We start from the raw sequence: 26,844 nt of genomic DNA, 5'->3' as shown, positions 1-26,844 counted from the left end.
GGCCACCCAGCGTGCCCAGGTGATACCAGGGAGCAGCCTGGGTGCTACTGAGCTGGTCAAGTGCAACAGGTCTTGCTAAGGCAAACTTTTGTGTTCCTGCCCCGTTCCCAGCAAAGTTCGACAACCTCCACCTCTCATTCTAAGGCTCCCACTGTCCTAGGCATCTCCCTCCTCTTGAGCATGACCCTTCTCTCCAGCCCTCAGTCTCCCCTTTTCTAAAAAATGGTCTCCAAGTACCCTAATGCTGCACTGTCTGGAAATCCGCGGCGGGGGAAGGCGGCTCGCGAACCTCAGACTCCTTTGGGGTGAGTAACAAGGGGACTGGAGAGAGAGAGGAAAAGAGGGGGCCTTCTTGGGCTCCCTACCTTAAAGGAGGCCTTTGTCTGGACAGCCTAAGGGACCGAGGGCAAGGACCATGCGGGGCGGGGCGGGGCCTGGCTGTCGGGGGCGGGGTTGTGGGCGGGGCCTGCCCGGCCCTCGCCCCGCCCCGTCGGACGTCGGTGCGGACCGGCGCTGGGAGGGGAGGAGCGCGGAGCCCACGCGCCGCCCGACCCCGGCGGAAAGTTTTCCCTGGCGGAGTTTCGGTGGCGGCGGCGTCCGGAGCGGCCATGGACGCGCTCAAGTCCGCCGGGAGGGCGCTGATCCGGAGCCCCAGCCTCGCCAAGCAGAGCTGGGGGGGCGGCGGCCGACACCGGAGTGAGTGTGTGCGCGTCCGCCGGGGCGGGCGCGGGTCAGGCCCGCGGAGCTGCCTCCCGCGGGCGCCCCGTGGGAGAGGCGGGGCCTGACCCGCGTCCTGCGGGGTGAGGGATCCGCGGGGGTCAAGTTTGCCTCTCCTCCCGAGCCCGCTCGGTGCAGCCGGGCAGGGGGACCGAAGTTGGGGAGAGAGGCCGGAGCGGCAGTGGGACCGGGGTTGCAGGTCCGGAGCAGAGACCTGCGCGTCCCCCGCCAGCTCTCCACCCCGCCGCCCTGGCAGCTAGGGGAGGCGGGGGCGCAGCCTCGGGGCCCGCAGGGGTGCGGGGGGGGGGAGGAGAGTGGACGCGGCGGCCGGGGAATACGCCCCCACCCCCCTGGCCCGTGCGCCCCGGCCGGCGGGAGCCCAGCCTGCCCCCTCCAGCTGTCCAACCAGGAGGTCATCTTCGGATCCGGGCGCCCAGAAACGGCCCCAGGTCTGCGCCTGGCCTCGCAGGCACCTACTTGAAGTTGGGTCGAGGTCAGCCTGGGGTCTCAGGGGGTGCCACCCACCCCGCCATGTAGACCCCTGCGCCCCCTCCTCCAGCCGAGTCCAGGTGCTGCGGCTGGCGCCCTGGCTATCTTGGAAACCTGTTTTCTCTCGCACCTTCCCCCTCGGGCTCCCAGGGTCCCCGAGCACCCAGGCGACTGACAGACTCGCCACCACCTCTCCCCAGGGCGCCGGGGCGGGGCCTGTCCGCTCCTCCGGCTCCCTCCCCTCCCCGGCTCGAGTTACTCCGAGGAACCCGTCACCTGGCACCTTCCCCCGAGGCCTGAGAAACCCAGCCTAAGTCCCTGCTTCTTCGCGAGCACAAACCGGGTGGCTTGCCTTCCTGGTGGATGGAGCCAAAGCCAGCTCCTACACGCTGCCACCCCCTGCCAACGCCCCTGGCCTCTCCCCCAGGAGGAAACCTGTGACAGCACAGTTACAACACCGCCCCCCCGCCCCCCCTTCCCTTCCCTTGGCGTCCCGGGCTCAGCCAGGGGAGTCCACGTTCCCTCAGCCCCAGAGTGCCAGCGTGTCTGGGCCTAGAGCGTCCGCCTTGCTCCTCCTCTGCTGTGCCAGCTGCGGTCTCCTAAACCAGAGCCTGGCATTGGGAACCTGGGCTGGTGGGTGGGGGTGGGGTCAGAGACTCCTTAGGGCCAGGCATGCATCATCTCCCACACTTATGACTCCCAAAAGAGCCCCTTTAAATATCTGTGGGATTTGACCAGGACTTCTGAGAATAATGAACTGTTCTAGTGGGGAAACCCTGCCATTTTCTCTTGGGATAAGGGAGGGAGGGAGGGAGGGAGGGAGGGAGGGAGAGAGGGAGGGGGGGAGGGAGGGGGGGGAAGCTGGGTAAAGGAAGGAAACAGAAACCCCTCTGAATCTGGAGAACTGGGAATCTTGGTTGGTAGAAAAGAGTTTCTCCTGCCTGCTCTGATCTTGGACAAGCCACTTGTCCTTTATGATCCTCAGTTTCTTTGTCTGTAAAATGGGTATAAAAATTCTAACCTGGCAGGAGTGTTGAGAAAGTTATTGACAATCATGCTTCCTTCTGGCACCTAATTGGTGGTTTTCTTTTCCCCACTCCCCTTCACTCGCCTGTTATGTGTACGTTCCACATGACTGTTACTGTGGTTGAGCAAGTTTTGGGGGAGGGGGTCTCAGAGCCTGTCTATACTTGCAGAAGAAAGGAGAGGAGAGCTCCTTTCTCCTGTTGACCCCAGTACGCCCAGAGTGCTGTTCAGGGGCTTTGTGGACCCAGGATGATCTTGCTCGAATCCCTCCCTACCTGTCCCTCATTATAAAGTCTCAGTTTCCTCATATGTAAATTGTAAATAACAGTAGTAGTATCTACATCATATTTGCGGGGGGGGGGGGAGGAGTAAATGAAATGGTGTTTTGCCTGGCATAGAGAAAGAGTTCGATAAATAGTAACTACTGCTTTTGTCATTTAAAAAAATGTATGTTTTTATTTATTTCAGAGAGGAAGGGAGAGAGAGATAGAAACATCAATGATGAGAGAGAATCATTGATCGGCTGCCTCCTGCATGCCCCCTACTGGGGATTTAGCCTGCAACCCCAGCATGTGCTCTGACTGGGAATCGAACCCAGGACCTCTTGGTTCATAGGTTGACACCCAACCACTGAGCAACACTGGCCGGGCTGCTTTGTCATTAATGTTTTTACACAGTATTTTTGTTTACTTTATTTCATTTGCTCCTGTGAGGTGACAGCAAGGATTCTTTTTTTTAAAAATTTCTTTATTGATTAAGGTGTTACATATGTGTCCTTATTCCCCCATTACCCCCCTATCCCTCCCACTCATGCCCTCACCCCCCTGTTGTCTGTGTCCATTGGTTAGGCTTATATGCAAGGATTCTTATCAGACTCATTTTAGAGATAAAGGAACAGGGGCTGGGGAAGTGGAGTCACTGACGGACACATCCCCAGCCCAGATGTCAACATTGTGCCTCCTGGACTCTGGCCCTGGGAGGAGCAGGTGCAGGCCCATCCCAGGTTGGCTGCAGCCCTGAGGACAGTGGTGGCCACAAGATAGAGGGGGAAGCTGTGGGGTGTCTGGGGTGGGATGTGGGGACAGCCTGGCCTGGGGTAGTGTTCCAGCCAGACCTTAGTCTCAGACCTTGAGGGCCAGGAAACCAGTGGAATTCGGGGTACACTTGACACCTTCTGTCAGCTGTGACCTGCTCCTCACCCCTCAGGGTCCTCAGCTGGGATTAGCATGATCATTGTTTTATTTGTGGAGAAACTGAAGCTCAGAGAAAGGAGGAAGATTGCTTGCGATCACACTGCAAAGCCAGGACCCCAAGCTTCTTTGCACTGACCCTCACGGTCCCCTGTCTCCCAGTTAGTCCTAGCTTCAAAGGGGAGACTGCCCCTCTCCCACGTGTGGCTTTCCCCCCATCTCTTCAGGAACCATAACATTTTTATTTCAGTCCCTGGCCAGGGATTTTCCTTTCTTCCAGCTGTCCGGAAGGGAGACGCCCCCTGGTCCCTCAGTACCCTTTCTTCCAGGAGGGTCCCTCTGACCCTGGGCTCCTTCGTGGGTTGTGCCAGCCTATCAGAGAGCTCAGTGAGAACAGCTAAAGGAATAGGAATAGGAGGCACAGGCTCAGTAAAGCTAGTTCATGGTGGAGGGCAGGGGGCAGAGGATCTAGTCCTACTTATCTATGATAATAAAATCATTATATGCTAATTAGACCAGACAGCTGAACGACCTTCCGGCCATCATTCTGGGCATCCTTCCAGACGAAGCTGTTGCGGCAGGGGCCGAGGCAGAGGCAGTTAGGAGCGATCAGGGAGGCAGGTGAGTGGTTAGTGGTGATCAGGCAGGCAGGAGAGTGGTTAGGGGCAATCAGGCAGGCAGGCAAGTGGTTAGGGGCAATCAGGCAGGCAGGCAAGTGGTTAGGGGTGATCAGGCAGGCAGGCAGGCGAGTGGTTAGGAGCCAGTGGTCCCGGATTGTAAGAAGGATGTCCAACTGCAGGCAGTCAGACATCCGCCGAGGGGTCCCGGATTGTGAGAGGGTGCAGGCCGGGCTGAGGGACCCAAACCCTCCCCCAGCCCCTGTGCATGAATTTCATGCACTGGGAACCTAGTTTTTTAATATTTACAATAAAAGATATAAATAAACACTCAGACTCTAATACTTACTGAGCACTGACTATGTGTCAGTCACTGATAGAGGCGTCGGGGAGTCTGGTGAGCGAGTTGGTCTCCCTTCAGATAGTGTTTACCGCCTGGTGGAGGAGGCAGATTGACCAGGGTGCAAATGAGTAGTATGTTGTGGGTAGTGGTGATGCTATGAAGAAAGAGAAAGTGGGGTGAAGAAATGATGGGGACAGCTTCTTTACATAGGGTGGTGTTTTCATTTGGATTCTTCTAGAAGCAGATGCTGAGACAAAGATTTGAGTATAAGCCCTGGCCAGGTAGCTCGGTTGGTTAAGCATCATCTTGATAAGCCAAGGTTGCGGGTTTGATCCCTGGTCAGGGCACATACAAGAATCAACCAATGAATGTATAAGTAAGTGGAACTACAAATCGATGTTTCTTTTTCTCGCTCTTTCTTCCTCTCTCCTTTCTTCTCTCTCAAATCAATACATTTTTAAAAAGACGTGAGTACAGTCATTTATTTGGGAAGAGGACCCAGGAAATAGTGTGAGGAGAAGTGAAGAGAGTCCAAAAAGTGAACACTGAAGACAGTAGATCAGGCGTCCTCAAACCACGGCCCGCGGGCCACATGCGGGTGTTTTTGCCGTTTTGTTTTTTTACTTCAAAATAAGATATGTGCAGTGTGCATAGGAATTTATTCATAGTTTTTTTTTAAACTATAGTCTGGCCCTCCAACGGTCTGAGGGACCGTGAACTGGCCCCCTGTTTAAAAAGTTTGAGGACCCCTGCAGTAGATCCTCGGGTTACGTCGGAGATCCGTTCCTACGGAACCCACCTACATAACCACCTACATGAGCACCTACGTCACTCACATGGAGCACATACACAGGGGTAATGAAGTGAGACAGTAAAAAAATTTAAAAGAAAGATAACAATTCCTGACCTTTGCTTGTGGTAAATAAATAATAAAAAACATAAAGCACATAGGTACATACGTCGAAATGACGGAACTTTTTTTTTTTTATACATAAATGGGAGATGGTGACGTAACCACCACGAAACAACGTACGTTGAGTCCGATGTAACCCGAGGACTGTCTGTAACCTAATCCCCTTACCACGGTGGGCGACTGGAGCGGAGCGCCGCCCTGTGGGGAGCTCTGGGAGGAGGTGTGCTGGTGGAATGTGCTCGGCATTTACTGTTTGAGGGCCGTGCTGCTGGGGTGGGTGCAGGCTGCTGGGGCTGGGAGCGCAAATGCCCCGGTGCCCAGTCCGCATCTCCAGCAGCCAGAGAGCTGCAGGCTGAGGGGTGTGTCAGGTGGCGTGTGTGGAAAACGGTACCACCAAGGCGGTAAAGGTAGGCACTGGTAGTGTCAGTGCCGGAAGTCAGGGAGGGCCCTCGGAGAAGGTGACTGTAATGCATGTGTGAACACAGGCAGAGAGGCGTCTGGGAACAGCATTCCCGCCAGAGGGAACAGCAGGCACAAGGAGCATTGAACCGGAGGCTGGGCTTCTGCTTCTCACAGGTCTGGCGGCGGAGGGGTATGTGGCTTGGAGGAATCAGGTGATCCACTGCCCACTGAGGGTGAGCCAGACACTCCCTCCAGGCAGTCCTGCAGGGCAGTGTGCCCGCCCCTCCTGGGTGAGCCTGAGTCTGACTCCTGCCTTGCATAGCAAAGGGTGCGGTGGGCTGCAGGTGTGGGTGAAGAGCCCCGGCTGTGGGATTCAAGACCCAGTTATGAACCATGGCCAGGCTCCTCTGAGCTTCTTTACCTGTGAAACGGGAATCCTGCTACAAATGACTGTATGCATTATAGCTCTTTGCACTTGACCCTGGAAATGACAATAGCTCACACTTCAGTGGCACTTGGTATGTGCCAGGCATGGTTCTAAGCCCACCTCATGGGTGAGCTCCTTTCATCCTTACAACAGCCTCATGGGGTGGATAGTGTTATTATCCCATCAAGTGAGGAAACTGAGGACCAGGGAGGTGGAGGGACTAGGAACCCCACAGCCCATATCCAAACCCCATCGTTTTACCTTGACAGCATCTTTTTCTTGTATCGTATAAATAGGTATTTATGATAGCTGCTGCTGCTGCCATTTTTTAAATTTTCTCTTGAAAATATTAACAACTTTAAAAAAATTCACTGATGAGAGAGAGAGAGAAGCATCGATTTGTTCCACTCATTTATGCATGCCTTTGTTGATTCTTATATGTGTCCTGACCGGATATCGGACCCACAACCTTGGTGTATCAGGGTGACACTCTAACCAACTGAAATGAACAATTTCCAAGGTTTGCCCAGCACTTTGTACATCCTGAACTTTTCTCTGATGATGCCCCTGAGGGACTGAACCCATTTTAAGGAGACCATGGCCTAGAGAAGCAGCCACACTCCAGGTCACAGCAGAACTTGAGTCTCCTTCTGAGATGTCACTCTGAGGGTTCTGAGGCCGGCTCCCCTCCAGGCTGGGGGAGGAGCCCCAGTCAGAGGTCTCCTTCCTCCTCCACCCCATGGGTTTGGCTGCAATTCTGATATTTCACAGATCAGCCACGTCAGGTCACCTGGCTCAGCAGAAGGGGCACAGGGCACCCCACCCAGCTCTGCCTCCTGGGCAGGGGGCCTTAATGAGGATTGAGCACATGTCTGCAGCCTCGAGTTAGACTGAGCATATGGTCTGTCCCCATCTAACTCTGAGAGCAGGTCATCTGTAAAACTGCGACGTTAAAATAGCCTAGTCATTACCCACCACAGGCCAGAAATAACCCGACCGGAACAGGGCTGTGGACTCAGGCCTGTATTTTGTCTGGGGCCCTCTGGGAGCTCTTCCTGCAGCCCAGGCCCCTCCCGCCCGACTGAGGTGGCTGGATGGTGAGCGGGGTGAACGGGGGCCGGGAATCTCCCCTCTGTGTGTGGAGAGCTCCTGAGGGCTGGTTTCTTGAAGAGGGCGTGGGCATGAGAGAACTACGCTCATTAAAGAGATGAGTCGTACCCAGAACTGGAGAAGCGGAGGCTGAAGCAGAGGATGGGAAGGAGGGTCTCTGCTGTCCTGGGAGGGCGGGGGAATGGGAGGTGGGCGAGGGAGAAGTAGGACAGGCAGAACAGCAGCGCTGGGCAGGAATGCTCCTTCTCCATACCAGTTTCTGGGGGAGGCAGGCAAGAATGGAAGTCCTTTAACAGGAAGACACATGGTAGGCAGCTGCTTGACTGTGGGAGGGAGAAAGGAAGTCCACACTCAAGAGAGGCAGGAGCAATCCAGTGACAGGAGGGAGGAGGCCCTGTAGGAGGCCTCGGTCAAAACAGCCCTGAAAGCTGGGGCTGTTGTTTCTTTCTTTAGAGATAAGAAAACTGAGGCTCAAGGAAGGTAACTTGCTCAAGTCTACTCAGTGTCAGAACTGGGATTCTAGGATTAAGGCCCTTGCTCTTAACCACTAAGCAATACCGCCTCAAAGAAGGCTTCCTGGAGGAGGCTGGATGTGAGGGGTTTCGAGCAAGGGAGGGCAAGAGCATTTATGGTAGAGGGAACCACTTGGCCAGAGGCACAGAAGTGGGAAAGTAAATGTCACACCATGAGGAAGAAGCTCTGCATGGGTAAAACATGTGTGTGTGTGTGTGTGTGTGTGTGTGTGTGTGTGTGTGTGGTGGAGAGAGAGATTGTGGGAGAGAAGTCGGGGAACCTGTAGCTCCCCAACAGTCATTGTAGGAATTGCCTGTAGTGGATTGGGAGCTGGGGGTCCCTTTACTTGTATGACTTGGCACAAGTCCCATCCTTCTCTGGGCTTCAGTTTCATCACCTGTCAAGGGAGAGGTTTGGGCAGAAGGTCTCGGAGGCTGATGAGGGGCAACCTGTCCACTAGGGCCCTCTTCCAGGAGGCCATAGACTAGGGGAAGGGTCAGGCCAGGGAAGGAGGAATGCAGAAAAATGTCAAGCATTTCAGAGGTCAAGGAGGGCTGGGGAATGTTTTGACAGCAAAGAGGTTGTCTGTGACCTTGGCAAGCTTTGGCCCTTTGGAATGGAGGGAGCGGAAGTGGCTTTGGACATGGACCAGGAAAGGGCTGAGCTGGAGGAAATGGGAGAGTGGGAGACATGAAAATGGTGGTGGTGGGGGGTGTTTGCCATAGGGCAGTGATGGGTAATGAGATGAACAAGACCATCCCTGATCAATTGGTTTTGCCTGCCTAGAGCCTTGTGTTGAGGAACAGTCCAAAGCCTGTAAATCAGAGGGAATAGAGAGCTACAGTTGATTAGCAATGTCTGCCAAGGACACCGGAGACAAGCATGGCAGTACGTACTTTGCCCTCCCGGCTCAGATGGATTTCTGGAAATGGTCTAAGGAAGCTGGCCTTGGCCATCTCGGTGGTGGACCCTGGAAACGGATTCCTGTCTGAATCCTGCTCTATCCAAGATTGTGTGTGAGGCTGAAGAGTAGTTTCCTCATCCATACAATGGGTACAGTCATAATACCTCCTACATTACCGCCTCTGATAGAGGGTGCTGAGGGGTGGACAGCGGGCCCTAACAGGCAGGAGCATGGATGTTCATTCGTCCTGGTGATGGGCTTGGAAGGATCCCTGGAGGCCTGCCTTCTTCTGGCCTCACTGCTCCCCAGCGAGGTGATCTGGTGCCTCTGGGCCTCAGCCCCTGAGGAGGAACCCTGGGGATGGCTCAACCTGTCCTGTCCCTGTGCCTGCTCGGAGTCCTCTCTCAAGTAGGTGGGGTGATGGGGTGGGGGGTCGGGGGGGCCGGGGGGCTCTTTCCAACTCTACTTCCTGGTCTTTTCTCCGCCCAGGGAGTAGGCTCATGCCTTGTTTCCAACCCTTCTGACCTCCCTCATGGTCCGAGTTTTCAAAGGACCCTTCCCTTGTGCCTGCTCTGGGTCAGTGCTGCAGCCCAGGCACTATTCATCTCAAAGAGGAGAAGGGATTCTCCAAGACCATGCAGGTGCGGGGAAACAGAGCTGGGCTTCACACCCAGGCCTTCACCTGATGTCATTTGAGCAGCCACCTCCCCCTTTCCCAAACCCTTGCTCTCACCCTCCCCTTACTCTCCTTGGCCTGCTGTCTCTTTCCTGGTCCCCTTCCTCCTGGTCTCCATGGCTGTGCAGGTGGAGGGAAGCAGAGCAGGCTGGAGCTGTGGAAACCACCCAGATTTGAACTCTAACTCCATCCCTTTAACTCCTTGTACGGGGCCTTTGTCTGATGACTGGCTCTCTGAACCTCCGTTTCCTAGTGTGTGAAGTGGGGATAACATCCACCTTACAGGGTTGCATTAAAGATTCAGTGAGAAATGGTATGGTTTGCCCTCAGCAAGTGTTAGCATTGAAGTTGAGTTTGGGCTTTGGGCTTGAAATTATGGGTTCGAATCTTGGCCCTTATACTTGCTGGCTCTTTGGACTCAGTTATGTGATTTTGCCTCGCTGAGCCTCAGTGGCTTTGTAAATGGGTATGATAAAGTGATCTACTTTCTAGGTTCTTGTGAGGATTGAGAATATGTTATGTAAAGCTTGCTACCACAGTGCTTGGTACATACTGGAAAATGTTAGTTTTGCCCTTTATTAACTATAAAAATAATGGTCCCGCTGGAGTGGCTCAGTGGTTGAGCGTCGACCTATGATCCAGGAGGTCACAGTTCGATTCCCTGTCAGGGTATGTGCCTGGGTTGCATTTGGGGTGTGCAGGGGCAATTCATCAGTGATTCTCATCATTGATGTTTCTGTCTCTCCCTCTCACTTCCCCTCTGAAATCAATAAAAATATATTTTAAAACATAATGGTTGATGGCAGGACCCACAGCCCCTTGCTGGGTCCGTGGGAAAGGGGCTGCGAGAGCTGTTGCCGTGGTGGCCTGCCCAGCAGGTCTGAGCGCCTGTCCTCCTCCTGCCAGAGCTGCCTGAGAACTGGACAGACACCCGGGAGACGCTGCTCGAGGGGATGCTCTTCAACCTCAAGTACCTGGGCATGACGCTGGTGGAGCAGCCCAAGGGCGAGGAGATGTCCGCGGCCGCCGTCAAGAGGATCGTGGCCACGGTGAGCCTCAGTGTGGGGAGCCAGGTTCAGCCTCTTCCCGGGGTGCTGCTTGTCCCCCTTATTACCCCAGTTGGATGTGTCTGGCCTGTCCCTGCCCTTGAGTCCCCTTGCATCTGCCTCAGGGACTCTGGTAAAGGGTAGCAATTGGGCTTGCGGGGTGAGGGTCAGTTCCCCCCTCTCTAGCAGTTGTGGCCATGTCCTCTCCCAGCCTCCCCTCCCCCAACTCGGGTCCCCTGCCCAACAGCTGGTGACTTAGTGCTAGGAAGGGACGGGGGAGGTTACTGTCACCCAACCACTTGCTGTGTGGCCTGAGGGGCAGCTTAGCACACCAGAGACCAGATTTCCCCCTCCCCTGCTCTGAGTGAGCGTGGGCCCTATAAACCCACCTCCCCTGTTGATCTCAGACCCCTCAGCTCAGGCCCTAGCGGGTCAGCAGGTAGAGCAGAGTCCCCAGAAGTCATCCTACTGGGTTGTGACAGCCCGCGCAGAGCTCAGAGTGTGAGGTCCTCCTAGCTGTGTGTTTTTGGGCAAGTCCCTTAACCTCTCTGGGTCCTTCTCCTGGGAAGAAGCACGGCTGCCTATGGTGACTCGAGGACCAGTGCTTGGCAGACAGCGGCTGCTCAATGAGAAGCAGTTGTCCCTATTTTTATTAGAAGAAGGTGTTGGCTGAAATGTCTTCTGAATCACGTCTTCCAGTCACCGAAGCTGAGGCCTCACATGGGCCTGGGGTGTGGGGGCTGGAGCAGCTAGACGTAGCCATGAGGGTGGGTCCCACGTGAGGCAGGCAGGCTCCTTTGACCCATGTCTGCCCCCAGGCCAAGGCCAGCGGGAAGAAGCTGCAGAAGGTGACTCTCAAGGTGTCACCACGCGGGATTATCCTGACCGACGGCATCACCAACCAGCTCATTGAGAACGTGTCCATTTACAGGTAAGCTCAGCACCACCACATTCACTCTGCCAATTGGGGCAGTGGGTAGAGTGCCCTGCCTGAAGCCAGCCAGGCTATGCCACGCCCTGTCTGAATGACCTTGGAGCCTCAGTTTCCTCATCTGTAAATTGGGGTGGAAACAGATCCTGCCTCACGGGGCTGTTATGAAGCACTGAGTGCACAGCACTTGGCTCACAATGGGCACTTGGTTAAATGGCAGCTGCTGCTGCTGTGATCCCTAGTTGCAGCAGGCACTGAGGCCTGATCAGGCCTGGGAACCGCCTCCCCAGCCCCCCCTCCCCTCCCAAGCATCCTGCTGAGTCAGGCTTGGAGCAGACAGCTGCAGAGTCATGGTCCTTTCCTTCCGCTGTGAATGCAGCAGCTCTGCTCTGGACATCTGGCCAGGCGTCCAGGGAAGCCACTGAAGTAACTGAGGTGCTATCTGAAGGCAGAGTCTGAGGCCAGAATGTAGATGGTGTCAGTTGGGGGTGGGGTGCCTTGTTCATGAGAGGCAGAGCCCAGCCCTGGGAGCCTCAGGCTCTCCCCATCCTCTTCGCTGGTCAGTTGTAGGATTTCAGAGCTGGAAGCGGCAGCAGAGATTCATATTACAAATGGAGACTCTGAGGCCCCGAGAGGCCTCAGGCCGCCCAAGGCCTCACAGTGAGGTAGTGGCTGAGCTGGGACCAGGACACCAAGGCTGGAGTTCTGTCCAGCAGGCCCTGGTCTGCCAGGCATCCCTCTACCATATTGCTTTGTTTCTAAGCAGGTGGCTTAGCCGGTTGGAGCATGGGCCAGTACCGGGGTTGGGGTGGTTTTAGAGTTTCTGGCTGTTATTTTTCACCTTCTTGGTTTCATCTGCCTCCTTTACCCAGGTGAGGCATCAGACCCAGCCCTGCTCTCAAGGAGCTTCCAGTCTAGGAGGGATGGAGAGGAGGAAATAGGAGATAGAGTATAAGTGTTTCCCAAGAGAGCAAAGAAGGAGAGGCCTGTGTGGGGAAACCTGGGAAGGCCTCCTAGGGGAGAGGGGGAAGGAGGCTGGACCCACTGGATGGAGAAGGGGTAGTTGGGGACCTGGTACCCATCCCTCTGCCCATCTGGGGGTCTTAAGTGGTGCTAATCCCTATGTCAATGCCTGATTGAAGCTGGGGCCACGCTGGGGAGGGCGTCTGCTGAACTGTCTCCATTCTGAGCTGCCAGTTCCTCTGCTGATTGCAGTTCCCAGGATGATGAGCCAGCATGGAGGGTCAGACAAGGGAGGCAAGTGTCTAAGATGAGGGAGCTCCTGGACCCCTGGGGCTCCTGGGCCGGCCGTCTCCACACATCCTCACCCTGCTCCAGCCCTTCCACCCCACCTTGCTCCAGGAGAATCTGCTGGCAGTCTCGGTCACCCCGGGAGGGACAGTCCTGGAACCCCACTGGCCTCTGGTCAGGGGCATGAGGGCAGGTAGGGGCGGGGGAGGCCGGCTAAAGGGCCTCAGTGGGTGGGCAGTGTCCGCTGTCCCTTCCACCTGTCAGCACAAACCCTTGAGAGGTAGCATGGCAGTGGCTACGGCCTCTGGCATCAGCGGGTGAGGTCAGGTCTCAGCTCTGCCACTGGCTTGGTGGTCTGAGACTGCTAGCTTCAATCTTCCCATCTGAAAAGTGGGAATAAGACCCTTCTCAGGGGGCAGCTCTGAGTCAATGAGGTGATAGCTGAACATTGCCTGGTGTACAGTGAGGGCTCAGCTATTACAGATTTGGGGTGTGGCTCAGTAGAGGAGGGAAGTGCCCTTCTCCAGTCTTGCCCCCAGTCCTTCTTCCGTCATGGATGGCCCAGGATGCCAGGCCCAGAGGCAAGGCCATCCCTCCGGATCGTGCACCGGTGGAGTGGGAGAGCAGGCTGTCTGGAACTCGGGGGAGATGCAATATGGGTGTTCTGGATGTTGTCAGGTCCCCCCCCCCCCCCCCGCCCCCTATGCAGGGCTCTGGTGACATGTCCCACTTGCCTTTCAGGATCTCCTACTGCACGGCGGACAAGATGCACGGCAAAGTGTTTGCCTACATCGCCCAGAGCCAGCACAACGAGAACCTTGAGTGCCACGCCTTCCTCTGCACCAAGCGGAAAATGGTCAGTGGGGCGAGGCGGGCTTGGGCAGGCTCTGCTCGCCTTGGCAGCCTGTCCCTGGCGGCCCTGTCTGGTGGGAAGGCAAAGCCAAGGTGACACATCACTTAAAATAGGAAATCCTGGGAACCCCAAGTGGGCGGTGAGAGCTGAGGGCGCCCAGACACCTGTCAGAGTGGGCTGTGAGCAGTGACAAGCCCGTGTCCCAGGGAGTGCTGGCCCTGCCTCTCTGTAACATGATTTGGATTTGAGATTTTTGGGCGTCTCGGTAATAGTATGGTCTGGAGGTGCAGGGTCTTGTAGGGAATCGTCCTTGGAGATTGGTGATCAGAGGGGCCCAGAGTGAAAGGGAGAAGTGAGAGCCTAGGAGGACCCGGCTTCCTGTGGCCAGAGCAGGGAGGGAATGGCCATTTTCTGGTATGCACCATGTGCTTGTTTCAGTGGTAGGCTTGAAGGTGTCTTCTCATTTAATACAATAGTGCTGTGAGTGGGAGCCGTTACTGTTTTCATTGTTTTTATATTTATTTTTAATGAGAAAACAGACTCATAGAGGTCAGCTGGCTTGCTGAAGATGACACAACTAGCCAGGCAGAATGAGGGTTTAAACCCAGGGTTTCCCCGCTCCCTGCATGACTGTAAGGAGCAGAGACCCCTGGCCCCATTTCCAGCCCCCCGGCCACACCTCGCTGGCATCAGTGGGAATCCCGGAGGTCTCTGGGCATTTGTCTTGACCTTTGGGGCCGGCAACCGCGAGTGAGTCAGCCTTCGGTGCTGGAAGCCCCTTCATTTCCAAGGCCCTGAAGACTGACCATTTGCCCTGGAAAGAGGTTCCAGACATTTATTGGTTTCATATTGGCCTCTGTTAACCTGTATATGGAGCCAGAGCCCCAGTCCCCAGGCCTGATGTTCCTGGGAGTCAAGGAGACAGTGGTGGAGTGGGAGAGCGAGCAGGCTCTCTGAAACTCAGGGGAGATGCCCTATGGGGTATCCCCTCCCCATCATCAAGGACACATCAAGGACATCACAGTCTTTACATGGACCCCCAGACTTCCTGCTATACACATCAGCCATGCTTTAGATATAAATTTCCTATTGTTGCTGGAAGAAATCACCACAGACTTAGTGTTTAAAACAGCACAAATTTATTCTGTCTGGTTCTGGAGGTCAGACGTCTGAAATGGGCCGACAGAGCGGTTTTCCTTCTGAAGGTCCCAGGGGAGATACATTTTCTTGCTGTTCATAGTTTCAGAGACCTCCTGCCTTCCTTGGTTCGTGACCCCCTTCTCCAGCCTTGGGGTCAGCAGTGTGGCATCTGCCAGTCTCCCTCTCTGCTTCCCTCATCACATGGCTATTTCTGACCTGACCCTCCTGCCTCCCTCTCACATGGCCGCTTGTGATCGGGCCCACTGGGTACCCAGGATAATCCCTCATCTCAAAAATCCTCAAGTTAATCACATCTGCAAAGTCCCTTTTGCCATGTGAGGTCAGGTTCCCAGGTTCCAGGGATTAGGATGTGGACCTCTTCGGGGTCACAGTTCAGCCTCCCGCAGGTCTCTCGGAAGGAGCCCTACAGGAGGAGACAGACGAGGGGTCCGATCCTGGCGCATGTGCTTACTGCGTGACCGTGGATAAGACCCTCCCTTCTCTGGGCTGCTTGCCCATCGGCAGAATCAGGATTGTTCTGAGAGGCGCAGTTTCTTTTGTGCACCTTCATTCTTTTCTGCAGGCTCGGTGTTGCTGGCCACTCGCCCGTGCCTCGTGATGCCCCTGAGCTGCGGTGGCTCCTCCCGTGACAGTGGCCTCCTGGCTTTGTTTCTTATGAGGCCACAGAGACTTAAAATACAGGCTCGTTACGTCCCCATTGTTTGTCTCTTCCTCCCCAATGACCAGAGCAGGCGCTGGGCAGGGCAGCTGGCCGTGGCCATTGCTGCCAGGGGTTCCTCTGGGAAGGGGGGGTTGGGGGATAAAAGAAAGCGGATGCTGGCCCCGCGGCGAAGGGAGGCCTGGTCCGGTACGCAAGGTCCAGGGGACTTTGGACGGCCCCGATCAAAACCAGCCTGCCCAGGCCCAGCGGTCAGCTCCTGAGGAAACAGCCCGGCCACCGCTTCACGCCGACAGCAGAGCCCCGATGGGCAGAGGGGAGGGCGCCTGTTGGACACGGGCACAGACGCCCACTCTTCTTGGCAGGTTTTCATCCGTGTCCGGGATGACGGGATCACGGCTTGTCCTCCTCCTCTGCCCTCTCCCACCTGGCCTCCCCCTTCAGGGAGCCCTGGGGAAGCCCCTGGAGGAGCTAGCCCAGCCCAAGGTGGTGTAAATTACTATCTGATGCTTGGATGGTGTTCTTGTGGGCCCCAAGGCCTCGGCTGAGCCCCAGCCGGCCTGGTGCCTGGCCAAGATGGAAATCCCAAGATTCTTGGGGCTTAGTGGACGTTTCTGAGGAGGAGGCAGCAGGTGACATGGGTGCCTCAGGTTTTGCAACCCACCTGCTGACAGGTACCCCACAGATGTTTGCTGCCCTCTGTCCTGGGCTGAGCCCTGCGTAGGGACTATGAACAAGGTGGTGGGGGAGAAGGGGCCGGATTCAGTAACTGGAATACGGGTCTCGGTTCTAGTGTCGAGGTTAGTAAGTCTCACTGGAAGTCAGCAAGACTTCCCAGAGAAGGAGATGTTTTGAATTGGGCTTTGAAGGTTGAGTAATAGGTAGGCGTTTGCCAGGCCAAGAGAAAGGGGATGGGATGGCGAGAGGATGAGCACAGGAATTAGCAGGTGCAAAGACACAGAGGTGCAAAACGCAGTGGAGTGAATGGCAGCTGAGGAGCCTGGGAGGGTGGCAAGGTCCCGTCCTCCTGCAGGGAGCCTTGAATTTGGATGTTGACTTAGTCCTCACTCCTTTTGGCCTGGGGCCCCAGTCTCTGCATCCCACCCTTTCTTGCCTGGATGCCTGAATGAGCCAGATGCCTATGACCCATCCGGGGTGGGGGGCAAGGGGTTCTTTTCTGGGTTGTCCACCAGTTCAGCTCAACTCAGGCAGTACCAGGCCTCCCTTCCCCAGTGGCCCCCCCTCCCCAGGGATAAATTTCTCTACAAAGAAACGTTTCCATCTGCCCAACTGGGACGCCTCAGCGAGTACTTCATCCTCCGGGCTCTGGGGTGAAGGTGGAGCTGCTGGCCTTGACGGGCGCCCAGGGTTTCGGTGCAGGTGTACTGGCAGTGAGCAAAGTGATACCCTTAATCCTGCTCCGGGCGGGGGGGTGGGGTGGGGTATGGGGGGGGGGAGGGCAGAGCTGTTCTCCCTCACATGGCCATTGGCATTTCTCAGGTGATCCTTTTGTCAAAGGTTTAAGCTTCTGGGGCTGCCTTGGTCTGAGTACTGGGCCCCCGGCTGGGATCCCAGGGTCCTGGCCCAGCTCTGCAGCCCTAAGCTGGACCTGGCCCCTTGGAGGAACTAACAGCCTGGTTACCGGGAAGAAGATAGAGACACGAAAAAATGGGCGAGGCGGAACCTGGTCAGGGCAATCAGACAGGCCCACAGGGCGACCCACTCAGAGGGATAGATAGGCTTTTGTCCTGTGGAATCCAGGAAGACTCCGCCCCTTCCCCCTCTGGTCACCCCCCTACCTGTGGGGCAGGCCGGAGCGGTCCTCTCTTCTGATGCTGCCCAAATTCCTGCAGCCGCCCCAGAAAGCGGGGCCCAACCCCTCCCAGTCCTGCCAGCCTGGGCTTGTAGCCACCTGTACACCTCCGCACCTTGGGTTATATTTGGTTTAACTTGTAGCTCAGGACTTGAGGGAGAAAGGGCAGAGTGTATGCAAATGAACAAGCAGATTAATGCAAAAGCAGGCTTGTGCCCCCAGCTTTCCTGAAGGCAGAAATCATGGTGTTTCCATCTCCCTGCCACAGCGGATGGCCAGCCTTGCTTGGGTGTATCCTGACTGACTCGGGCTTGTAATTAGTCCATATTTTTAGTTCATGGGCAATTCTCAATGGTAACTGAGTCTATTCAATTTGATTCAGTTGTGACAGCTTAAATTGTAAACAGCTGTGAAGAGTTTCGTACTTAATTACCATATTTAAGTTTTGCCATAAAGTCCCCGTACTTCCATCAAAAATGTAAATGATGGAGACATTCAAATGAGATTTTATACTTCGTGAAGTTTAATTGGCATGGATCAGTCAGCTTGTTTAGGGATTTTAAATTAAAAAAAAAAAGTTTTAAAGGCAGTAGCCATGGATTCATTTCTCAATTAAGTTGAGTTGTCTGGCGAGAGGAAGGGAGTGGGGCAGAGGCTGGTTACGCCTGAACCTGCACACTTGAAAGGGTCTGGTGCTTTCCTCCCTGGCCCGGCTTTCAGAAGGGAGCTAGCTGTCGCCTCCAGCCATAGCTGCGACTCGGGGGGCTTGCACTCCCAGGAGCTGAGCTGATGCACCTGGACTAGAATCAGAGAGGAAGGGGTTGAGTGGCATGTGGGCTAGGGTAGGTCCTGGCTGGAGTGGGAGGCCTCCGAATGCCTGCCTCGTGGGAGAATGCAATTCAGCCGGCGTGTTGCCCCTCTGGAGGGCTCTGGGAATCAGGGGTGATCCCTGCCTTTAGGGAGCACCCAGGTGGGGTGACACAGGCATGTGAGCTGGTGACATGAGAGAGGGGTGATGTTTGAGTTGGGTTGGAAGAGTGGGTGGGAGTGCCCCAAGGGTGAAGGGCCAAGGTGTGGCCCCGCCTTACGGGTGGGTGATGGCAATGAATGGTTTTCACCCCTTGCCACGGTGTTCATTGACAACTGGCTTCTGTCAGGAAATGTATAAGCTTCCCACTGCCTTTCTGGGGTTCAGTTAGAAGCCCTCTGACTCTGTGTAGTACTAACCAGTCTTTGCCCCTGTGGCTCATTCAGACAGTGGTCAGACCCTTTCCAACTCTGGCTTTTCTGTTTCTTAATTCCAAGGGTTCAGTAACTGTGTGAAGTCCTTGAGTAATTGGGGAGGGCTTCTCGGAAGAAGGAAGCCTCACAATTAATTGAATTTAGGAAAGCCCAAAGGGAAGGGGGAAAAGTGGAGGTGAACAGCCATTGCCAAGGTACGGGCTGGAATGAGGGTGGGAGCCTTGGCTGGGCTCCAGGGGGTGAAGAGGGGGCCCCAACTGCCTGGGGAGGGTGTGGCCTCTTTATAACCCAGCTGCTTTGTGACCTGGGAGGGGCCAGGACTCTGCCTCCATCCATCAGGCATTCCAGAGCCTTGGGATGGGGCCAGGTGGGCCTGCCCAGGAGCCCCCAGCCCCCAGTTCAGACTTGCTATTACTCCCCTGGTACTGCACCCCTCCCCTGAACTCACTTCCTGTTTTTCAGGCTCAGGCTGTCACCCTCACAGTAGCCCAGGCCTTCAAAGTTGCCTTTGAGTTTTGGCAGGTGTCCAAGGAAGGTGAGCCTTGTCCACAGACATTGTGAGTGGGCGGGGGTGTAGATGGAGCGCTGAAGAAGGCTGGCGGGGTCGTGTGGGCGGGGGCGCGGGTGGTGAAGGCCTGGACTGACTCCCACCTTCCTCACCTCCCAGTCTGTGACTGTAGACAGGCGCCTGGTGGGCATGAACTGAAACCTGCAGCTCCTTTCCTCCTGCTGGAGGGAGACCTGCCCCCTGCGGTTGGCCCCAGCCTACTCCCTGCCCAGCAGCTGCTGGGGATGGAGTGCCGGGGTCAGAGGCACTAACGCGCTGTGCCTTGATCCCACAGAGAAGGAGAAGAGGGAGAAAGCCAGCCAAGAGGGAGGGGACGGCCTGGGCGGGGGCCGCGGCAACAGCACCCCCTCGTTGAAGAACCGTGAGTCTTAGGCGGGGGGAGGGGCTGGGATCAGCTGCCGGTCTTGGGGTCTGCCCTTCACCCAGAGGCCCTGCTCCCTCCTGGGTTGGAGCTAACTCTCGGTTTTTTATTTTGGTTTTGTTGTTAAATACATAATACATGGTCGTTATAGGTAAATTAGAAAATGGAGATAAAGGGGGAAAGTTACTCATTATGGTGCATGCTCTCCCAGATGTGTCCCTGTGCAAAAATATGAACATATGTAGACCTCTCTCCGAATGTACTTTACATGCTGTCTGGGATCCCTCACTGAACTTAACACCTGTTGTGAACATAAACCGCTCGTGGGGAGAGGGTCTCTCTTACATCGGGGCAGCTGTCCGGCTGCTTCGGGAGGTGCCAGGGTGGGGCTCTGGGTGTTCTGGGTGGTAGGCCTGGGAAAGGCCATGTCCACGGAGAGAGTCGGGGCCAGGACAGACCAGGAGGCTCCGGGAGGGGCGAGGAGATGAGGCGGGGAGCTAGGAGGCTCCGCTCCCACTGACGCATCTGACCGGCCCCTTCCTAGTGGTCGCCACTGGGAACCTGCTGGACTTGGAAGAGATGGCCAAGGCCCCGCTGTCCACAGTCAGCGCTAACACCGCTAACGTCGACGAGGCCCCGAGGCCTCCAGCCTTGAGTAGCAGCAGTGTTGTCTGGGTGAGTGTTCGTGTGGCCTCCTGACCCCACGGGGATCCGGTGAGCCTCAGCCTTATCCCCGGAGGAGGCCCCAGGGCGGTCCAGGGCCTGGCACCCAGGACTTACAGGCATCTGGGCGGGCCAGACCCAGCCCAGCAGCGCCCAGGCCCAGGGTAGGCGATGAACAATGTCCCCTTTGAACCCGGGGCTACGTCCCCAACAGGCTTGGCTCCCAGCACAGCTGTCTCCTCACAATGCCCGGCCTCTTGGCCTAAGCATCCGCAGGCTGCAGGGCGAGCCAAAGGCTCCCTTGTTCTCAGGGTGGGCAGAGTTTGCGCCTGACCCGCCGCCCCCCTCGCCGTCTGAATGAGGAGTCTGAGACTTGGGCAGCCAGCAGCTGGCCCCTGACACGCTCTGCGGCTTGGGGCAGGCCCCTGACCTCTGTGTGTCAGCTTTTTCATCTCTTCAGTGAGGAGGATGGCCTGCCTGCAGCATCTCCCAGAGGAACCTGATTTTTTAAATTAAAAAAGTTTCTTATTTGGAAATAATTTTAGAATTACAAAATGTTACAAAAATAGTACAAAGAATTCCTGTTCACCCTTCATCCAGATTCCCGAAATCTTAGCATCTTATTGTGACCACATTACAGTGATCAAAACCATTAACATGAGTCCGACACTGTTACATAACCTCCAATGTCCTTTTCCTGGTCCAGGCTCCATTGCAGAATCACACATTACTTGTCATATCTCTTTAAGAAACTCTGGCATCTTGAAGGACACGAAAGACTGTCAAATCCCTCTGCCTGTCGGGGCCACCCAGGTCCGCCAGGCAGGCACGCTGAGCCTGTCCCCGGCTGTCTGGAGCCATCCTTGGCACCTGCCCATGCTCTCTGGGAGACCCATTGTTTCCCCACCTCGGCACTTACCCCTTGAGCTTGGAATTTGGGCTGGGCTTTTGGAAGTGGATGAAAGCAAGAAAACCTTCCCCGCCCTCTTCCTCTCAGAATTTGAAAGTCTTAGCAGCCGTCGGTCTAACCCTCTCATTTGATGGAAGGAAAAGCTGAGTCTCAGAGAGGAGTAGTGACTTGCCTAAGGGGTCACTCGAGGAACGACAGAGCTGGGAATTGAACCCACCCAGGCGTCTAGGCGCCCAGGTGCCCTTTCTCCTGTCCCCCATCCCAGGTGTGGGTCCATGGGCGGAGATGCTGGTGGCAGTCGCTAGGCGGGAGGCCTGCCTAAGCCTGTTCCTCCAGGCGCCCACCACACTCCTATAGTCCCCGTAGCTCACCCAGGGCTGGGACAAGTCCCAGCCATGAGCCCGGCTCCCCCACCTAGGGCTCATATCTCCCGCTTTGTTTTCCCCAAGGAGCTGGATGACGACCTGGATGAAGCATTTTCAAGGTAACATTAACTGGGCTCCTTATGCTGGGGAAGGAGGCCTGGCATTTGTGGGCAGGTCTCTGGGGACCTTTGCCAACTCTGACCATCTCCAGAACAAAAATCTCAACTTGAATAACTCCAGGGGTGGGGAGCTCACTACCTGGGGTTGGCCTTGTCTGCTAGAAAGCTCTGGCTATTAAGTAAACAACAATTTCTAGTGGCTGCTTTACCATAGTCTGAGCTGAACTAAATACACGGCTGTCGCTGAGGCTGATTTCCTCTTCCTGCTCCTGGTGTAACCTTCAAAGATTGGCTTTTAAATTATATATATACTAGAAGCCCGGTGCACGAAATTCGTGCACGGCGGGGGGTTGTCCCTCAGCCCAGCCTGTACCCTCTCCAATCTGGGACTCCTGGAGGAATGTCCGGGCAGTCGGACATCCCTCTCACAATCCAGGACTGCTGGCTCCCAACTGCTTGCCTGCCTGCCTTCCTGATTGCCCCTAACCGCTTCTGCCTGCCAGCCTGATCACCCCCTAACCACTCTGCTGCCAGCCTGGTTGATGCCTAACTGCTCCCCTGCCAGCCTGTTTGCCCCCAACTTCCCTCCTCTGCCAGCCTGGTCACCCCTAACTGCCCTCTCCTGCAGGGTTGATCACTTCCAACTGCCCTCCCTTGCAAGCCTGGTCCCTCTCAACTGCCCTCCCTTGTAGGCCTGGTTCCTCACAACTGCCCTCCCTTGCAGGCCGGGTGCCTCCCAACTGCCCTCTCCTGCTGGCTATCTTGTGGTGGCCATCTTGTGTCCACATGGGGGCAGGATCTTTGACCACATGGGGGCAGCTATATTGTGTGTTTCAGTGATGATCACTCTGCACATTACTCTTTTATTAGATAGGATAGAGGCCTGGTGCACGGGTGGGGGCCAGCTGGTTTGCCCTGAAGGGTGTCACAGATAAGGGTGGAGGTTCCCTTGGGGTGTGGGCGGCCTGAGCGAGGGGCCTGTGGTGGTTTGCAGGCCGGCCATGCCCCCTGGCAACCCAAGGGGAGGCCCTGGTATCTGGAATTTATTTTCCTTCTACAATTGAAACTTTGTAGCCTGGAGCGGAGCCAAGCCTGGGGCTCCGGCAGCCATTTCTGTGGCAGTTAATTCACCTTCTACAATTGAAACTTTGTAGCCTTAAGCAGGTGAGCCCGGCCAGGGTGTGCGGAAAGCTTTGCTTCCCCTGTTGCCGCCGGCAACCCTGGCCTGCTCTCTCAAGCTCCATTCTGCCGCCATTTGTTTGAATTTGTTTACCTTCTATAATTGAAACTTTGTAGCTTGAGTGGAGGCTTAGGCCTGCAACAGCTATGGAAAGCTTGGCTTCCTCTGTTACCTGGGAAACCTTGCTCTCTGTGGCTGTAGCCATCTTGGATTGGGGTTAATTTGCATACTCACCCTGATTGGCTGGTGGGCGTGGCTTGGCTGGTGGGCATGGCTTATGTGGCGGAGTGATGGTTAATTTGCATATTACCATTTTATTAGAGAGGATATGTGTGTGTGTGTGTGTGTGTGTGTGTATAAATATATATATATATATATATATATATATGTATGTATATATATATATATATATATATATATATTGATTTCAGAGAGGAATGTAGAGGGAGAGAGATCAATGATGAGAGAGTCATTGATCAGCTGCCTCCTGCACACCCCACTCTGGGGATCGAGCCTGCAACCCAAGCATGTGCCCCGACCAGGAATTGAACTGTGACCTCCTGGTTCATAGGTCGATGCTCAACCACTGAGCTACCTCGGCCGGGCCAAAAATTGGCTTTTTTTGCAGCCTTTGCTCCCTCCAGAGGTTTCCATTTATGGAGAAGGGCAGGGAGAGGTATTGCTCTCCTAAGCCCTCCCCATTACCTAGCGGAGGAGTGTCGGGCACAGCAAGGAGTTGTTTTTGTCTCGCTGAGTGGTAGCAGTTCCCCATCTCCCCAGGCCATCCCTGTACCCATGGCTTCCTGGGTTCCCAGTTAGGCCTCCCTTTCTCCCTGGGAGCAGCCCCCGACATCCCTCTCCCCGCTCCCCGGGTGCCTCCTGCCGGAGCCTGGTGGAAGGCCCTGGCCCGGAGGTGGGGAGCAGCCTGAGTGGCTCCTTCTTTCACTGTCTCCCTGCTTCGCCCGGCCGTGGTAGCTTCAGTGGTTGAGCATCGACCTTCTTTCACTGTCTCCCCGCTTCACTGGCTGACTGCCTCCCCATCGTTAGAAGAAAATCTTCCATTTGCTCTTCCCAGATTACCCAAGAATCATGTTCCTCTTATTAAAACCTTCAAAAATCAGCAAAGCATTAAATTGGAAATGATACCATCCCATCGTCCCACAGCCCAGACTTTTAGGCTTAATCCTATACATATACATTTTTTTTTTTGCATTGATCAGCTTGTCATATTTGCATTTGGGATCCTGATTTCCACTTGCCACTGACATATCAGGAGCAGCTCTCCAGGTGTCGAAAATGCCTGGGCACACGTGTCATCCGCTGCCTCGCATGCTTTGGGACACGGCTGTAATTTACGTAGCTCTCCCCTCAGGTTGCCCCCCTTTTAAATTCCTTTTGGAACAGCACTGTGTGGCACATATTATAGCCAGCCGTCTCAGGTTGTACCCTCCCCTCCCCCGTGTGCCTCCGTCGTGCCCTCACCAGTGCGGCCCTTTCCCTTTCTTGGGCATTTCCTGACGGAGCCGTGGATGGTGTGTGTGCCCCGGCCTCTCTGTGGAGAGAAGTTTCCTGAGTCATTTGAGCCTCAAGGGTAGGCTCTCTGCTCAGAGACGCCACCTTTCCTGACCTCTGGGACTCTCTCCTTTGGCCCCGTGTCCTGGCATCTTCCCCCTGCTGCCCTCTCACTTCTGACCCTGGTGCTGGCCGGGCTGGACTGGCTCCTCAGCCCCCGCCAGCCCCTGGCCTGCACCTCGGCTCACACAGCTCTGCCTTCCAGGCTCGCCCAGTCTCGGACGAACCCTCAGGTCCTGGACACGGGACTGACGGCACAGGACATCCATTACGCCCAGTGCCTCTCGCCCGTCGACTGGGACAAGCCTGACAGCGGCAGCCCAGAGCAGGAGGACGTCTTCAGCTTCTGAGCGCCCGGGGCTGGTGGGGCGTGTGACCACAGCCACCTGCAGTCGGGGTGGGGCAGCCCCCCTTTTCCGGTGGGCAGCTCTGTCAGCCTGCAGGTCAGAGCTGCAGCCAGTCAAGCAAAGGGAAGGAGACGTGTTTTCTAACCCCGCTCTCGAAGAACTGAAAGGGGCCTTGAGTATTTATTCGGTGACTTCTGGTTCAACTCGGAAGCTGGGTTTGTGTCAGCCACGAACAGTGTCACAGCCAGCTTCCTGCCTTCTCCCGAGCAAGCTCTGCTCTGCTGTGGGTGTCCGGACGGTGACCAAAGCACCTCTCGTCCCTTTTCTCTACGGACCCAGATTCCCCGGCGGCGGCTCCGCCCCTCACTGACGGCAGCAGAGCGCTTGCTTCTATCTTCTGAGCACCGGAGGGCCCTGCAGCCTCAGCAGAGGACTGCCCCTCCCGCTCATCTGCCACAGGGGCCCCAGCAGGCCTGGGCTTGAGCCCCCCGCCTGGGGGTTCTCAGAGACAGAGGGGCAGCCCCTGACCAAAGACGACACAGCTGGCACTTTAAAGCACACACAGCAGGTGTGGCTCGCAGGGTGCCCCGTGGTGCTGCCGGGCAGAGAGCTTCCTTGCTGCCCTTCCACGAGCAGGGGCCCAAAGCCCCCGAGGAGGTCCTGTCAGTGCGCCGAGCCGGTGCGACTGGCTGCCCACGGACTCCCAGAGTCTGACTGCGTGACTGCCCTCCATCGGCGCACCCCACCCCACCCCACCCCACCCCTCTCCCCCGCACGGATGAGCTGTGCTCACGCTTCCCTTTTGTCTGTGTGTCTGTGTGAGTGTCCCTGAGCCTCACCCCCACACTTCCTGGATTTGAGGAAGAATGTTTTGTTGTCCTTTTATAGATGAGGAAACCGAGGCCACCAGCAGGGGAGGGGTAGAGTCTAGAGCAGAACCCAGGCCTGATGCCAAAGCTGCCTTCTCACCTGTGCCTCCCACAGTTCACACATCCTTTTTTCTAGCTTTGTTGTCCCCCCAGAAACCAAAAAACCCAGCTATTTTCTGACCAAAATGTGTTTCGTAACAACCATCTGGTGCCTTTCCACACGGAACTGGCAGGAGCCTCCTTGCTTGCTGCCTTGTTGCTATTGATTTCCGTGAAAATGGAATTGTTTGAAGAGTGTTCATTGGGACGGTTAAACAAAACCAAACTCTAAGCATCTGGACACTCTGACCCCGGGTCGGGACACACCAGCAGCCAGATATTTTCAGGGTGCTCCTTCCTGCCTCCTCCTTCATCCCCACAGGGCTCCCCGCATCCTGACACCCAGCCAAGCTGTCAGCACCTTCTCCGTCCCGAGGTGCCTCCCGGGCCTGGCTTTGCTAACCTTAAGTAAGACACTGCTGGTCGTTGGAGCAGGTTTCACCAGCCCAGGAAAAACACACCATTTCTTAGAATCTACTTATCTAAGCGCTTAAACCAAAATACAAAGAAGTGCCTGGTTGGGGGGGGGGGGGGAGGGGTTTGCAGGGTCTTTATCAGGACATAACGGCCTTTCCCTGCCCAGCTCCACCCCCGCTGCCCTTCCCAGGCCGATACCAAGGCAGTGAGGTTGGGCCTGACACACGCTGTGCTTGGTACCAGGGTCCATCCAGGAGGCCCGAGAAAGGCTGGGCTGTGCGTGGGATGTGGCCTCCATCGTGGTCTCTGGCCACCAGCGGTGGGTGTGCTCCCTGTGTGTGCACAGATAAGTCTTATTGTGCTTTTCTTTGTGTTGCTGTCAGGGAATTTCTAATGAGGAAAAGGATAAGTAATAAAGGTTCTCTTTTTGAAATACAAAGAGCACGTGATGGAGTGGCCCAGAGCCGCGTGGGGGCAGTGCCTGCCCTCCTGGGGTTGCAGCAGCAGTAACCACGGGCCCAGAAGTCCCAGAAGTGGGAGATAAGGTCTTTGGTCCCAGTAGGACCCCCTTCTCACCAGCAGGTGGGGATGTGATGAGGTCATCTCTGCACAGCTCAGCGTGTCCGCTCTGAAGAGTCTGGGCTTCCTAACCAGGGTGTGTGAACCCCCAGAATTGGCATACGATGATGTGTTTCTGTGTACATTTTTCTTGGGGAGGGTGTCGTCCATCATTTCCATCACATACTCAAGTGGGCGCCCAAAATTTATTCATTTGACAGACTGTGCCGAACACAAACCGGCCTGGGGCTCAGTGCTGGCTGCAGTCCCGACAGGGCCCAGTGGACTCGGGGTGTGTGGCTTGGGAGTGACGGGGCTGGGCGGGGGCTGGTGGAAAGTGTGTTTCAGCGACTTGGGAGACCTCAGGTCTAAGTCTGGCTCTGCCACTGAGGGGTTTGACCTTGGATCAGTAACTTCTTTCCTTTAGCCTCAGTTTCCCTGTCTGCGAAAAGGATATAATAAGCTTTACCCTTCCTACCTCCCTGGGTTTTGTGAGACTCAGAGGTGACCATTATCATATTGGTGATGTGATTG

The 26,844-nt window shown here is 55.7% G+C and overlaps 1 protein-coding gene across 2 annotated transcripts; it reads left to right on the top strand.

The window, feature by feature from the left end:
• Nucleotides 1-515: 515 nt before the first annotated feature.
• Nucleotides 516-26,191, top strand: LDLRAP1 (low density lipoprotein receptor adaptor protein 1). Of its 2 annotated transcripts, none has more exons than XM_079778176.1 (9): nucleotides 516-696; nucleotides 10,234-10,376; nucleotides 11,192-11,304; nucleotides 13,297-13,411; nucleotides 18,745-18,817; nucleotides 19,125-19,211; nucleotides 19,756-19,886; nucleotides 21,237-21,268; nucleotides 24,226-26,191. In XM_079778176.1, exons 1-9 carry the CDS (start codon nucleotides 609-611, stop codon nucleotides 24,368-24,370), a joined length of 927 nt encoding a protein of 308 aa, XP_079634302.1. In that variant the 5' UTR covers nucleotides 516-608; the 3' UTR covers nucleotides 24,371-26,191. The 2 variants fall into 2 exon arrangements, with proteins under 2 accessions (XP_079634302.1, XP_079634301.1); XM_079778175.1 differs by having other exon boundaries at nucleotides 21,234-21,268.
• Nucleotides 26,192-26,844: the final 653 nt, after the last annotated feature.

This window comes from Cnephaeus nilssonii, assembly GCF_951640355.1.
Source record: "Cnephaeus nilssonii genome assembly, chromosome: 7".
NCBI lineage: Eukaryota > Metazoa > Chordata > Mammalia > Chiroptera > Vespertilionidae > Cnephaeus > Cnephaeus nilssonii.
Note: the sequence above shows the minus strand (reverse complement) of the source record. Positions and strands in the feature narration are given on the sequence as shown.

Coding starts and splice junctions, on each gene's coding strand:
- LDLRAP1 (XM_079778175.1), top strand. CDS start 609: ATGGACGCGCTCAAGTCCGCCGGGAGGGCGCTGATCCGGAGCCCCAGC. Junction 19,212..19,755: donor CACCCCCTCGTTGAAGAACC/GTGAGTCTTAGG, acceptor GCCCCTTCCTAG/TGGTCGCCACTGGGAACCTG. Junction 21,269..24,225: donor CTGGATGAAGCATTTTCAAG/GTAACATTAACT, acceptor TCTGCCTTCCAG/GCTCGCCCAGTCTCGGACGA.